This window comes from Muscardinus avellanarius (genome assembly GCF_963383645.1).
Source record: "Muscardinus avellanarius genome assembly, chromosome: 6".
Classification (NCBI taxonomy): domain Eukaryota; kingdom Metazoa; phylum Chordata; class Mammalia; order Rodentia; family Gliridae; genus Muscardinus; species Muscardinus avellanarius.
The window spans coordinates 103139505-103154181 of record NC_137791.1 but is presented as its reverse complement, the minus strand read 5'-3'; the positions used below and the strand labels follow the sequence as shown (position 1 = coordinate 103154181).

The window sequence follows — 14677 nt, the reverse complement described above, 5'->3', positions numbered from 1 at the left end:
TTCTCCATGACTTGTTTATTAAACAAGAATAGATTCAACATCTAGTCAACTAAGCAAGGCAGACATGATGTGAACAAGGCACACATTATCTCTGCCATTGATGAGATATAATGACTCCCACTGTGGTTATACACTGGGAAGTTGAGTGGGAAAATATGAGAAACTGGAAAGGAGAAAAAACTGGAGTGCTATGAATAAACACAGTGGCTTTTTGGAAAAGGTGTACATTGCCTTTTTTCCTACTTTCATATTACAGTTTCAGAAATTAAAAACCTCAGCTCTGGAGCACCGTCCCCCCCGCCCATGCGTAGAAGCCTTTCCTCTGTGCTGCTTCCTCAGGTGACCTTGGGATTATTACATACTCTCACTAAGGTTTAGTTTCTGGTAATCATAGTTTACTACATCAAATGAGATAATGATAGGTGCATAATGTACAATAAATATTTGATTAGCACTGGCTATTGGTAGTATTATTATTTATTAGCTGTTGTAGTTTTTACATGTATGACTTCAAGGAGACCCTTGTCCAGAACTGCCTGGAGTAGGGCAGAGACAGCCCAGGCCGGCTGGGAATTTGCTCAAAGGCAGAGCTGGCTTCATTTTCCTAGGGTAAACAAAAAACAAAAAGCAAAAAAAAAAAATTGAGAGTGCTGAATCCTATCATACCTGGACCTAAAGTCACACTGTGGCTTCCCAGAGTGAGCCCCCTGCCGGCAGCCTTTTCTGTGCCTACTGCGAGCTTTACTAGAGGTGGGAATATGTGGTAATAGAGAAACATTTTTTTTTTTTTTTGGCTTCCTGCTTGTAAGTTTACTCAGATCCGAAGGCTTCGGACTGTGCTCATTATTTTGTGAGTTAAGCTTTCAGGGCTAGAATATTGTTTCTTCAAATATTAACATGATGGATTTTCTCTCCCCCACTTCCCTTTTCTTGTTAATAGGGTGCTGAGAAAATTTTGTCAATGAATGAATCGGGAGAACTGCAAGACCTCTTAACCAAAATTGAGGTAATTGTGCTTTCAGCAATGTATTTTTAGTAATCAAAGTGTTAAACATATTCTGATTGTAATTGGGTTTTCCTAATTGAATTCTCTCCCATGTTCTTACAAATATATAACAGAATACACATGACAGTTTTAATTGGATATCACCTGCCATTAGGTTTGCTCCAGCTAGAGTGTCTTTAATGTTAGCTTCTAACAACCTTTTAGCATTAGTTGAAAATACTGGTCAGCTTTATTTGAGCCTTATTCTCTGTAATAGAGATGTTGATGAGCTGTTCCAAATTAAGCAATGGTCTTAAATCCCACTTAAAAATTTTCACTGAAACTATTTTAGTGTTTTCTTGCAGTAGCTCATTATTTCTGAAGATAAAAGAATACTTTATTTCTCTAAAACATATGTTTTAATTTTTCTACGCTTGTAATCACAGCATCAGAGAAATACTTATTAAAATATATAACACATCAGATTAATATGCAACCAGAAAGCCCTCATCAGCTCTCTTCTAAACGATTGCGTCAGCCTTTCTGTTCCTGTATGTCGGAAGGCCATCTGCTTTATCAGACAGCTTGGCACACTCTGAGAATGAAAAGTGTGTATTGGTAATTATTCTGGGACAGCAAATATGAAACAGGGCATTCCCAAGTAAACTAGGTTGGCTCTGTGATCACCAGTATTTACATACCATTACCAGCTTGTGTTCTAACCTCCTTTGCTTGCCTTATTTCTGATTCTCAACCATGCCTCCAATTTATTCAAAAGAAATAACTATGTTTTTTTTTTAATACAATTCCTTTGTGCAAGTTTTCTGTTTGCCTGAGTGGTAGTATTTTAATTTCTCATTTCCCTCCTCCCTTTTTATAGACCACCTGAAGTATAACTTCTTCTAAACATCATTTCTGTTCTCTCCCATCTTTGAATTCCTACAGTTCTTTATGTTGGGTGCTTAGCAAATTCTTCCTCATATTACCTTTCTTTGGGCATTTGATTAATGTCTCAAATGAACTATGTGTTCATTGATTTTAAGAATCATGTTTTATTTCTATTGTGATTTTGCCCCAAAGGAAAACACAATGTAGTCAGTCACTCAACACATAGTTTTAGTACCTACTACTTACAGCCACTTTGCCAAGGGAGACCACGATGCTCTCTCAAAGAACTGCTTGGATATAGAATTAACTCAGAGAAGTTTTGTATAAACTTATGTCATTATACCAACAATAGCATTGCATCTAGACACTATACTCCAACAAAAATGAGAGCTAGAGAAAAATATTTATGAAGAAGAGAGGTCTTTGAGATATTGGAAAGAATTTAAGACCATTGCCTAATTTTAAAACTGTAGGCTATTTTTATATCACCAACTTGCTTGTGTAAAAGTGGTTTAAATTTCTTTCTAAAGTATTATGACTTAAAATCATTTCTCCTCCACTAATAACTATGTGACTCTGGCAATTTTTCACTCCTTAGTGTCTTGATTTCTTCATGCATCAGATGAGGGTGTGTACCTGATCCCCTAAAATTTTTCTTGGCTAAACTTCCATATGGATGGATTTATTGCTTTCCTTTTGTTCCCATATTCTACTTCAGTCCTATTAAATCACTAATTGGGGTGGATGTGTAACTTTTATTCAAATTGTTTAACTTTGTGAATGGGTATTATTATTTTCTGTGCATATTTAAGCTTATGTAAATGGCATTATATATCAGGTCTAATTTGGTTTCAAAATATTTTCACTAGTACTATGTTTTTAAGAACAATCTATATTGCTATGTGAACATTTAATCTACTTATTGCAAATGCTGCAACCATTTCCATAGCAGCATTATCCAATAAAACTTTCTTTGATGATGGAAATATTTTCTATCTCTACTGGGCAGAATAGTAGCCACTGGCTGCCAGTGCTTACTGAGCTCCTAAAGAATGACAAATGTGACAAAGGAATCAAATCTTTAATATTTTTTAATTTTACTTGATTCAAACTTAAATTCAAATAGCCACATGTAGCTAATGGTTCCTGTTTTAGACGGTGTAGTGCCACCCATTACTTTTTTAGTAGATGAAAACCATGATTTATTGATTTATTTTATTGGTGCATTGTAGTTGTACATCTTAATGGAGTACAAGATGGTAAAGGCATACATGCATATATCATCCAATTAGCCCTTACCTAATTCCCACCCCATTCCCTTCCTCTTCCTTCCTTCTCATGTTTGGCTTAGTGATTTACTTTGATGTGCTTGTGAATGTACATCCATGTACATTAGGGAATTTTCTTCCACCCCCATCCATCCCCCTCAGGTCACCTTATTTGCTCATCTATAGTTTCTCCTTTGTCTAGAGTTCTTCCTATGTCCCATCCCCCCCCCCCATATGCCCACTTTTCCACTGGTAGACATCCAGTTGTCCTCCAGCTTCTTCCTTGAAACAATGCTTTAAAGATCATCTTTTAATATGTTCTCTTATAGATTTTCCTGAGAATAGAGATGGCTTGACCCTAGTATGTCCATATACCTAGGTTGTGTCCCATGGCTTTTTGGAATGTTTTATAAGTCAACACTCTTTCCTATAGAGAAGGAAGTTTCTTATGTTCCCACATTCCTGTAAATGTTTTATATTACACTATTTTCTATTTTTTTTCCAGGGTAGTAGCATAGAGGTATATCATGATAGTGCTTTAATTTACATTTTTATAATTATTTTTGAATTTGTACATGCCATTACATATTCATTAGATTTTTTATATTTTCTCTTCTGCAAATTCTGTATTCATATACCTTGCACATTAAAAATCTGAGATCTCTCTTTCTCTTTCATTTTCAGAAACTTCTACTATATTTTAGTTAATTTCTCGTTGGCTTTAGTCATTGACGATAACCCCCTTTCTTCCCTTGGTCAGATTCTTTCATGGTGTGTTCCATCCAGTAGAAATATTCTGTTGTGGTATAATCAAATCTGACATTTTTATCTTTTGTGCTTTTAAACTTTCATTAATGAAGTATTTGTCTATCTTAAGATTGCAAAAGTATTATCCTCAATTTTCTTTTATTAACTTATTTTACCTCTAAATATCCCATTTGTAGAAAATATACCTATGTTTTCTTCAATATGGTGAACTAATTTCTCAACACCATCTACCAAATAATTATTTCTTAATTGCTTTGTTGTATTTATCTTAAATGACAATAAGTTCCCATGCATACTTGGGTCTTCCTCTGAGCTCTAGCCATTGACCTGTTTGTCTCTTATTATACTAGTATCATGCTGTTTTTATTTCTGTAGTTCAATAGTGTATTTTAAGGCAAATAAGCATTAGTACTTTTCACATATTGATAATTGACTTAATTTTTTTTTTACCTTTGTTCCTTTGAGTCTGTATTTCTTTAATTCTATAATTTGACACTGCTTTGCTAGATTAATGTAAACAGTGTTTCTCCCTCAGCTTAAAATACTTTGGAGAAAAGTAAAAATTGTTCTGTGAAGCTAAGTAGATGTGACTTACTGATGGAGATTGTTGCCAGTCTTCCTTCATGAGAAACTGGCCAAAAATAGCAGAAGCAAGAAGAACATGTGATAATACGAAGACTTGGGTCCAGGCAGCTGGCTCCAGCAATAGGGTCAGTTTCTGTAGTGGAAGTGATCAGGTCATTCTCCCAATAGAATATGAGTTCCATGTGGACAAAGATTCTCATCCTTTTTTTTTGGTCTTTTCTGCTGGTTCTTAGAACAGAGATCTGTATACAATGAGCACTCAAATGTTTGTTTAATAGACAAATGAACAAATTTCCTTTCATCCAAAGATTTTGAAAGGTATAAGGCAATTAAGAAATGAAAAGGAAAAGATTTTTATGTAGGAGAAAGCTTGGGTGAAAAAGATACATTTGGGGCAAATTTATTTACATATTTCTATTTATTTATATTAATGAACTGTCTAGATATTAGAGGCAAAGAGGTTTTTAAGTATTCTCTTAAAATGATACCCAAGATAGTGGTTGATCTTGGTGTCCATGTGGAAAGAAATGAGATATATTAGCATACCACTGGTTCTGAGAGACAGTGGATTAAAGAGCTTAGGTGGCATAGAAGCTCTAAGTAAGCTTTTGCTTTAATTTATATGTTTTTAAAGCTAGAACAGTTTTGTTGTTATTTGTACTGAGGTTACTAACAGGGTGTCCATTTCCTGACCTTTTTTCTTTGTAAAGCTTTATAACAATTACTTTATAAAATTACTCTAATGTTTTCCTGGAGTCTGGTGACCACTTATGTGTTTTTCACAAAAAAACAGAGGAAAGAGTCATAGATACACACAGAGGGTGCTGGAAATGCACAAGCTGTGTGTCCAAGGCACTGGAACTGTCAAAGAGGGTCTTGAGCTCCCCCACCCCCACCAGAGCAGTATAGTTCTTGAGGATGGCTCAGTTCATGTGAGAGAACATGGCATGCTCAGAGGCTGTGATAGCAGAGCATCACCTATGCACCTGGGAACTCAGGTGATGTCATCTACTTCTCTCCGAACACCTATGTAAGTAGGATTAAAACAGCCCACTCTCATCTGGTTTGAGAGTTAGGCTCTTAAATCGGGCATGGTGGCATATACGTATAATCTCAGTACTTGGGAGATTGAGACAGGAAGATCACAAGTTCTCCGCCAGCCTCAACTACTTATTGAGGCCCTCTGCCACTTAGTGAGACCCTGTATTAATATGAAGAATACAAAACAGGCTAGGCATATAGCTAGGAGGTAGAATGCTCCTGGGTTCCATCACTGGTATCACACACACACACAAAATCAGGCTCTTACCTTCAGGTTTAGACATTTAGGATTATAAGCTATGGATTTCCTCTGAGTCTGCATTTTGCTCAGAGGCTTCTCCTCCTAATCCAAATTGAGAAAACTGGATATACTGCTAATCAGAAAGTATTATTATTGTTTTTAGTGGCTTGGTCAAGCACTGAAGTATCTAACAGGCAATTGCTGAATTAAATTGTTGAATCTATTTTAAAATACACACACAGAGGGGAATCATTCGGAGATGGCTATATCTCAAGTGTGTACTTGTTGACAATTTGTTTCATGGATAAATCTACTTCATAGACAATTTAGAGGATGAGGTTTATGATCATAGAGATTCAAGTAAGTAGTCTGCTGTTTGTTAGGATTTCAAGAGACTTTCAAGCCCTATATTGGAAAAGGATTAGATAATCTGTGGTTAAAAATAGTAAGTGACTTGACTTTTGATTTTAGAATCCTGTTTCTGTATTAGTTGATCTGATGTAAGCTCTATTCTCACATTTAAGTTTGTACTACAAAAAAATCTATTTGACAATCATTCTTGTACTTTACCCTTATATTCTTTAAGGGTAGGGCTGAGAGCTACTCTTAGGAAGCCAGGAAAGTTTCTAGATCTCCAATACATCACCAGTGCCGTCCACATTGCCCACCTAGTGCACACTAAATAAATACGTTATTAATTTATAAGTAAAAGTGTTTCAGCAAGTGAATATTTTTAAAGCGTTGTTCACAAAGAAGTCATGAACAAAAAGAGATCGAAGGAAGTTTCTGGAATCTAGGTGTCCAATGTCCTTGCTTCAGGGTTGAGTCTGGTCCAAAATTTACTGTTTAGTTGGCTCACTCATACACATCATTAAATATGTTTAATATAACCTCTTTTGCTAACTTTAGTGATATCAAGGATATATCTGCACTATCATATTCTTGGTAAAATTTGATAAGAATACCACTACTTACTGATTTCCTATATTTAGTTTCCAGATTATACTCATTTTTATATCACTAGGTTTGCTTTTACTCCAACAATTTTTTCTAAACATATTTTAATATAAAAATTTTAAGCCCAGTGCATCGTTTTAGGAGGGCCAGTTCTTGTACAAAGCAATGATAAAAACCCATTTATAAAATAACCAAATTGCTACATACATTTAACCCACTTTCTTGGGAGACCTTTGAATCTCTATAGTCTTGACAAAGTTCCTCTTTAATGTCATTCAGATTGGCAACCGCTACTTTCCATCAAAGTAATTCTATGGTGTCAAAAATGAGGTATTTCATAGGTTTTGCCATCTTGACATAAGAGCTAAGACAAACTGTAATTGTGAGTGAATCTTTCTATATACAGAAAATACATATTTGGAACTTGTCTGGGAATAGGTACACTTTAATTCAGTCATTTAAAAACATTTGTTTACAAATTCCATTCCACAAGTTACTTATTATGAAAGAATTTTATTTATTTCCAGGAAAAAGGGATCTTTTAGTTGTATGTGCTAGCAAAATCGTGAGTTGAATCCAGTTAATCAGGTTCCTTTTCAGTTGGATTTTATAGAGACTTTAATATGAGCAGCTACTTACGCATCTCCAGAGAGAAGCTATGTATATGTGTAAATATATTATGCAAGTTTCTATGAGTATGCCTTTGTATGTGTGTATATATGCACATCTAAATTTCTCAACCTTGCTTTAATAATTATTCTCTTTACAAAGCCAGGTTTCCAAGAACTGCTGCCAATTTCCATTTAGGTTAGAAGCCTGTAATAGTTTCTAATCACCTTGACCCAACAGATACCACTAATGGACCCTCACAAAGGTTGTGTGCTCATAAAAGCAAAGGGAAATACATAATAATGATTTTCAAAATATTATTCTCAACATGCTATAATATTATTAATATTCTATAAGAGGGATTTTAAGTTTGCTTGAGGTAAAAAGGCTGACTGTTACTCTGGGAAGTTTTATGGATGTACATACATGTCTCAAGATTTCTGTTCCTATTCCCTTAAGAATGAAATGGGCACAGTGATGATTGAAATATGCCTTTATTGAAGAAAATGCCTTTTTTATATGAAAGATGGGGTGAGGAAAGATTTTACAAAATAATACATTTGAAAGTACTTTGAAGAAAATAAAGCATTATTCAAACTGGCAGTACAGTGATGAACAACATTGATAGTGGCTTTTTCAGACTTTACCTTAAAGTTTTCTGATTTTCCAAGCTATTAGAGGTACTATTCTGAAAATAAAGATATAAAGCTGTTGAACAATATTAAAAGGGAAGTTAAAGTGTTTGATTTTCATGCAAATAACAATCTCCTGAATTATTTGGTAAGTAAAAATATTTTCATAGGATGGAATCTTTGATGGTAGGTGCCATTTAATCTACAGTTTTAAGGCTTTTGCCCTTAAAAGCCAAGCCTGTGCTGTCAACGGAGCAATGAGAGAAGACTTCAATGAATTTCCCTTCCTTTGTCTAATGCATATTAGTGGTATGTGATTTCAAGCCCTATTATATTGTACCAGTATTGTGCTACAGCCTCTCAAAAGCAGAAAGATGGGAAGGTAGAGTAGTTCATGCTAACACACTTTGTGTCTTTTCTTATCCCTGTCTCCCTACAGAGAGTGCAGCATCCACACGAGTGTCCCTCCTGTGGAGGCTTTGGCTTTCTTCCTTGTTCCGTGTGCCATGGGAGCAAGATGTCAGTATTTCGAAACTGCTTTACAGACTCTTTCAAAGCCCTGAAATGTACAGCTTGTAATGAGAATGGTCTTCAGCGTTGTAAGAACTGTGCTGGATAGTTGGAACTTCTAACCAGGAAAAGCTTCATTGTAGTCACTGAAAGTTTATACATTTTTTAAAAAGAAAATAATGGTTTTTGATTCATTAATAAAGTTTGTAATTTATAATTCTTTGTTCTGAATTTTTTGGTGTGATCCTTTTTGTTGGTTTATCAAATAAACATTGATTTAACAACCACTATATTCCAGGCACTCTGCTAGATTCTGGTTTCTAACTGGAATGAAAAGAATACTAGGTACCATTCTAAAGTCTGATTCTCTAAATGTGCATGACTTTATAAAGAAAAGGCAAAAATGTGTCTAATGGTGCCTATTGCAATGTTACACTATTATCCAGGATGAGTTAATGGGACTCCCCAGATCCTTAACACACTTCTAGGTATGTCTAAGCGCCAGGAAAGGAGAAAGCTCTGGTGAATGGGAAAGGGTATGATCAAGTTTATGCTTAGGCTATAGACTTTTTAAAGCAGTAGAACAGTCTTAGATGATGTTAATGATACATCAAAAAAAATTATAAGATTTTTTGGGTAATAATACAAAAGCTACCAAAAAACTTATCTGGATTTATTTTCTATTTTATTTTCAAAGAGGACTAATTTTTTGAACCTTTATTCAGTGTAACTGTTACTGAAAGTCTTTCAAAAAAGTGGCTGTTTTTGGTACTCTTGAGCTGGACCCAAGAGAGCTATACAGTTTGAACACACAGAAATATCAGTAAGGGCACAAAAGGAAATTCTGTTGAAAGCATCAATTGGTGATTAGATACTTGTGTGCATGTCTGTGGATTCCCTTATCAATGATTTTTTTTTGAGAAGTCACTTTTATAATTTTTGTGATAAAGTGATCAAAATATTTTGCTCCTTGGTTTTCTTAAAGATCAGCACATACTGGAGGAGTACTGTCTACTTCATCAGGTGCGGTAGGAGGCAAAGCTTCTGTTTTTGTGGAGCTTGTACTCTAGGAAGGAAGTATTCAACAGTTAAATATAAGCAAATGAGCTGGGAATAGTGGCGCATACTTGTAATCCCAGCATTTGGGAGGCTGAGACAGGAGGATCATCATTTGAGGACAGATTCAGCTACTTAGTGAGGCCCTCTGCAACTCTGAGACTCTGTTTCAAAAAAAAGAATAAAAAAATAGGGCTGGGGTGTAGCTTGGAGGTAGAATGCCTCTGGGTGGTTCCATCCCCATTTATATATATATCATGGCCCTCATTTGCATTATATATATGTGTGTATGTATATATACACACATATATATAATGCAAATATATATACATATATACATACATATATATATATACATATATAATGCAAATGAGGGCCATGATATCACCAAAGCAGAACAGTGTACTTTGGGAAGGACCAACATATATGACTTAGAAAATGGTTAGAAAAGCTCTTGAACAACTGATACAAGGATAATTAGAGTCTAGGATGTCAAAGATCAAGGAGAGAGTGCTTCAGTTAAAGGAATAGCATATATGGAGGCCTGAGGTCAGAGAAGAGCCCTGTGTTTGAAGACTGGTAAGAAATCTAATATAGGAATTGACAATCTTATAATATGAGAGAAGTTGATAAGCAGCTCTAGCCTTCTGATAATAACACACATGGAATCTAAACAAAATAATTAAAAATGAATACAACTGTAGAAGACCTTGGGAAGTAAGTAGAAACAGATAAGAACAAGAGGGGATCCAATCACTGGAAGACAGAAAATGAGATGCCATTTCTTCAGCTTTTCCTTTGAGAAAGCACGTTCCAGTTTGCACAGAATTTAGTTCATTAGGGCAGTGCGGTTGACTAGGCTGAGGAAGGAGGTTATATAGTTTGGAAATGACAGAGTGGGATGGAAGGGAACATTTCAGAAAATGAGAGGGTCATAAAGAGAGTCCCCAAATCTGCTCACTAATTAAATAATCATTATATGACAACTAGATTTAACAAGGGTTAAAATATCTTCATAAAAATGCATATAAAGCTGAGTGTGGTGGCACATGCTTTTAATCCTAGAATTCAGGAGGCTGAGACAGGAGGATTGCGGTTTGTGGACAGCATCAGCTACTTAGGCCCTTTGCAACTCAGTGAGACCCTGTTTCAAAATAAAGAATAAAGGCCAGGCGTGGTGGCGCACGCTTATAATCCCAGCGCTTGGGAGGCTGAGACAGGAGGATCGCACGGGTTTGAAGCCAGACTCAGCTACTTAGTGACGCTTTCAGCAACTTAGGCCCTGTTTCCAAATAAAACATAAAAAAGGTCTGGGAGTATAGCCTGGAGGTTAGAAAGCCTCTGGGTTCCACCCCCAGTACCACACACACACACACACACACAAAGAATAAAAAATAGGGCTAAGGGTGTAGCTCAGAGGTAGAATGTGCCTGGGTTCTACCCTCAATACTGCCCAAAAGTGCATATAAAAATGAAAACAAAAGCCAGAACTGAGAAAAATATTCACAATATAAGTATCTGTAAAAACTGAAATACAAAGATGAAAAGCAAAACGACAACCAACAGATATTTCACAAACAGAAAAACATGGATGGCCAAACACATCCAAAAATATATGACACCATTAATCATCATGGGAATGAAAATAAAAATCACAAAGTGATAGCAGGACACATGAGCCAATGCTATATTCAACAATTATATCCCTAGTTATTTATTCAAGAAAAATGAAAGCATATTTCTACATTAAAATGTGTTTCATAAGGCTGGGCATGGTGGCGCATGCTTGTAATCCCCACGTTTGGGAGGTGGAGTCAGGAGGATCGCGCAGGTTTGAAGCCAGCCTCGCTGGCTTAAGAGACCCTGTTTCCAAATAAAAATATAAAATAGTTCAGGGAGTGTAGCCCAGAGGTAGAAGGGCTTCCAGGAACCCCAGTACCACCACCAAAAAAAGTGTGTTTCATGGAAGTTATATTCCTAATAGCTAGAAAGTAGATATATTATAAATGTTCATTGACAGGGAAATTAATAAGAAATTTACTCTTTATTAATACGGAGGCACATTATTTGGTAATACAAAAGAATAATGTTTTGATTCTCACAATAATATGAGAGAATCTTAAAATTAAGATTTACTAAGCCAGATGTGGAGGAAGGATATATACTGTGAGATTTCATTTATACAAAGATACAGAATAAGTAAAATGAATCTATAGAATGATTGTCTCACAGAGATGAGGAAGAGGGAAAAAATTAAATATTATCAGAGCTACGAGAGTGGAACAAGAGAGGGCTAGCGAGAGTTGACTTTTATCAAGAAAGAAGGAAAGATGTTTGCATCAGGAAGAATTTTTATTTCTTTTCCATCATGGTTGTGAAATTCTGTTAAGTGGTAGGGCCTATCTAGACAAATATTTTGACTTTTCAGGTTCTGGTTCTTCTCTGAAAATGCAACCAGAGTCTCTGTGTCTTCCTTGTTTGAGGTATCATCAAGGTGAAAAATTACGATAGTACAAGGGGATCTAACATGCACTATAGGCTCTAAAGACAAAAGCTCACTGACTTTCAACTGTGTTCACAAGAAATATTTCTATTTATATATTTATAAAAATCTATGATGTAATTTTGTTCTTCTTTATGGCTAAGTAAAATTTCATTGTGTACATATCCCATAGTTTTGTAATTCATTCATCTGTTGATGGTTTTTAAGAAGGTATCTCACTTATCTTTCACGATACCATATAATTTCATAGACAAAACCCCTGCAATTCATAATGCTAATTAATTTTTCAAAGGCTTAAGATGTATGCTAATTATTTTGAATTTTCAGTGTCCACGTGATCTGCCTTATTTTCTTATACAAAATGGGAAATCAGTGAAGCAATCAGGTTTTATCAAAGATAAATACCTAAATGAAAGAGTTAAAATGAAAAGAAGCCAGCCTCATGTTCCCCAGCTCTTAAACTTCATGCATTCTTCCTGGAGCTCTTTATTAATTTCAGAAATGAGAAAATGCTGGTTGTTGAAAGAGGATATACAGTAATGAGTTCAAGGCTGGACTTGGTCCATTAATTTAGAAAAAAGACTAAAGGGGGGTCTTAATACAATAGCAACATGTTTATTATTAATCTTTTTGCCATTCCAAGGTTTTTGTGTAAAGGTAAATTATTAGTTTATTGATTAGAATTTTGTCTGGGCTTTCATGAGCAAATCTCACACAGAGTAAGGAAGCCAGTCTGGACTTCTTCAAAATGGAGTGAATATTATAAGACTCCTTCAGCAAGCATTCTGAATGTAACACTGAATTTAGATTTTTGTGATCATATCTCCTGAACCTTTTTTAAATTTTTTAACAATTTTTTTATTGAACATAAATAGTATACATTTAAACTATATTTGGTGCCCTCTCCACCCCGCCCCCGACTCCTGAACCTTTTTAGTGCCCTCACTCACAATTAGTTCAACAGTGATTTTCTTTCTAGTACTTGACTTTATGAAGTTGTTTCTAGGCATTAAACTTAGATCTCAGAATAAACAGCTTTCTTTCTCTTTGCTTCTGTATTTAACTGGTCTTTGCAATATTTAGTTATAATAAATGATTACCTTTAATTAGAATTAGTATCTCATTTAGTTGCACAATTATATGTATAATAGTGATCATAATTATAAGGCCACCAGGTTGGAGAGAAACAAAACTGAGTCTCGGGGTATGTATTTGAGGGCAGCAAGAGTGGTTCTGCTGGTTTGCATCAGGAGGAACTCAGTACAAGGCGATTGGGAAGCATCTACAAACTTTAAAAGTATGTGAAGTGGATGTCGGCTAAGAAAGCTTTAGCTAACATTTGTGGTCATAGCAGCAGTCAGGGCACTGTGCGTAATATGCCCAAGATAGTCATCAGTGCCCTTTTCACTGTCCTTCAGGCTAATCGGTAACTGCCATTGCCTAGATACCAAAATTCCCAATGTAGGTAGGGTTTGACTAGAGAACCAATTACTTTGGAAAACATGTAGCTCTTTCCAAGTGGGAAAACCTTCCCGGCCTTCCTCACTTGCTCACGTTGCTACTGCAGACTTCTACTTTACTAGAAATGACTGCAGTGGGCTCTTATCAAAAAAGTGCTCTTCTTCCGAGGAACACTGGCCTCCTTGGGAAACCTTTGACAGACTATGTATAATAATTCTACTCCCTGAGAGAATTTTCTTTTCCCAATTGTGGAGAAGTATATATTGTCTTTTCTTTCTTTTTTCTCTTCTTTCTTTCTTTCTTTCTTTCTTTCTTTCTTTCTTTCTTTCTTTCTTTCTTTCTTTCTTTTTTTGGTGGTACTGGGGTTCCTGGAAGCCCTTCTATCTCCGGGCTACACTCCCAGACCTATTTTTTTATATTTGGAAAGAGGGTCTTTTAAGCCATTGAGGCTGGCTTCGAGCCTGCACGATCCTCCTGTCTCCGCCTCCCAAGTGCAGGGATTACAAGCGTGCACCAACTGGCTATATTTGCTTTTCAAAGCATAAAAATTCCTCTAGGAGAGAACAGTTCCATCCTGATGGAAACTTTTTTTTTGTTCTATTTATTATTTTTTTTTTTATTAAACGTAGCATAGAACACACAGGAGAATTCAAATAACACACTGGGTTATTTGGTGGCAAGGCGAATTTGAATGAAAATACAGAATTCCCAGTTGTCCTAAAATCATTGATTATATGTAGTAAAACTGAAATCAATTCAGTATGAATTGATATCTAGAAAAAATCCGTATCTATTCTTTCCTTTGCTTAGCATTCTACTTGTGTTCTTACCATTTTCTCTCTGTTTTTACTGTTACCTTGTTCCTTCTCCCTCTAGCATTGATTTAGAGGAATTCGAATATAAATGATATTTTGGACTTAAAAGAGAGGTACACAGCTCAGTTAAAGAGCAAAATGTTGGCTCTTTAAAAAATCTGGACAACAGTGCTGAACTGGGTGTCAGTTTATTGTGATGAATGAAAAATACCCAGGCTCATAGAAAGAAATGATCTTTAAAATTTTTTTTCTTATAAATCGCTAGATGTTTTTTTCCTATTTCATGCATGTTTTTGCTTCTGATAAGTAAAGATATCATGAGCCTGAAGACTCTAAAAAGATGACTGGTCCAAAATCT

General features: G+C 35.5%; 1 protein-coding gene across 1 annotated transcript in view; it reads left to right on the top strand.

Moving 5' to 3' along the window:
• GRXCR1 (glutaredoxin and cysteine rich domain containing 1) overlaps positions 1-8593 on the top strand; it is a gene marked incomplete at both ends in the record, with an annotated part of 130737 nt that extends 122144 nt beyond the window's left edge. The window contains 2 exons of the mRNA XM_080698169.1: positions 941-1006; positions 8414-8593. Coding sequence (XP_080554295.1) covers positions 941-1006; positions 8414-8593 — 246 coding nt within the window. The remainder of the gene's footprint in view (positions 1-940; positions 1007-8413) is intronic.
• Between the last annotated feature and the right edge of the window lie 6084 nt (positions 8594-14677).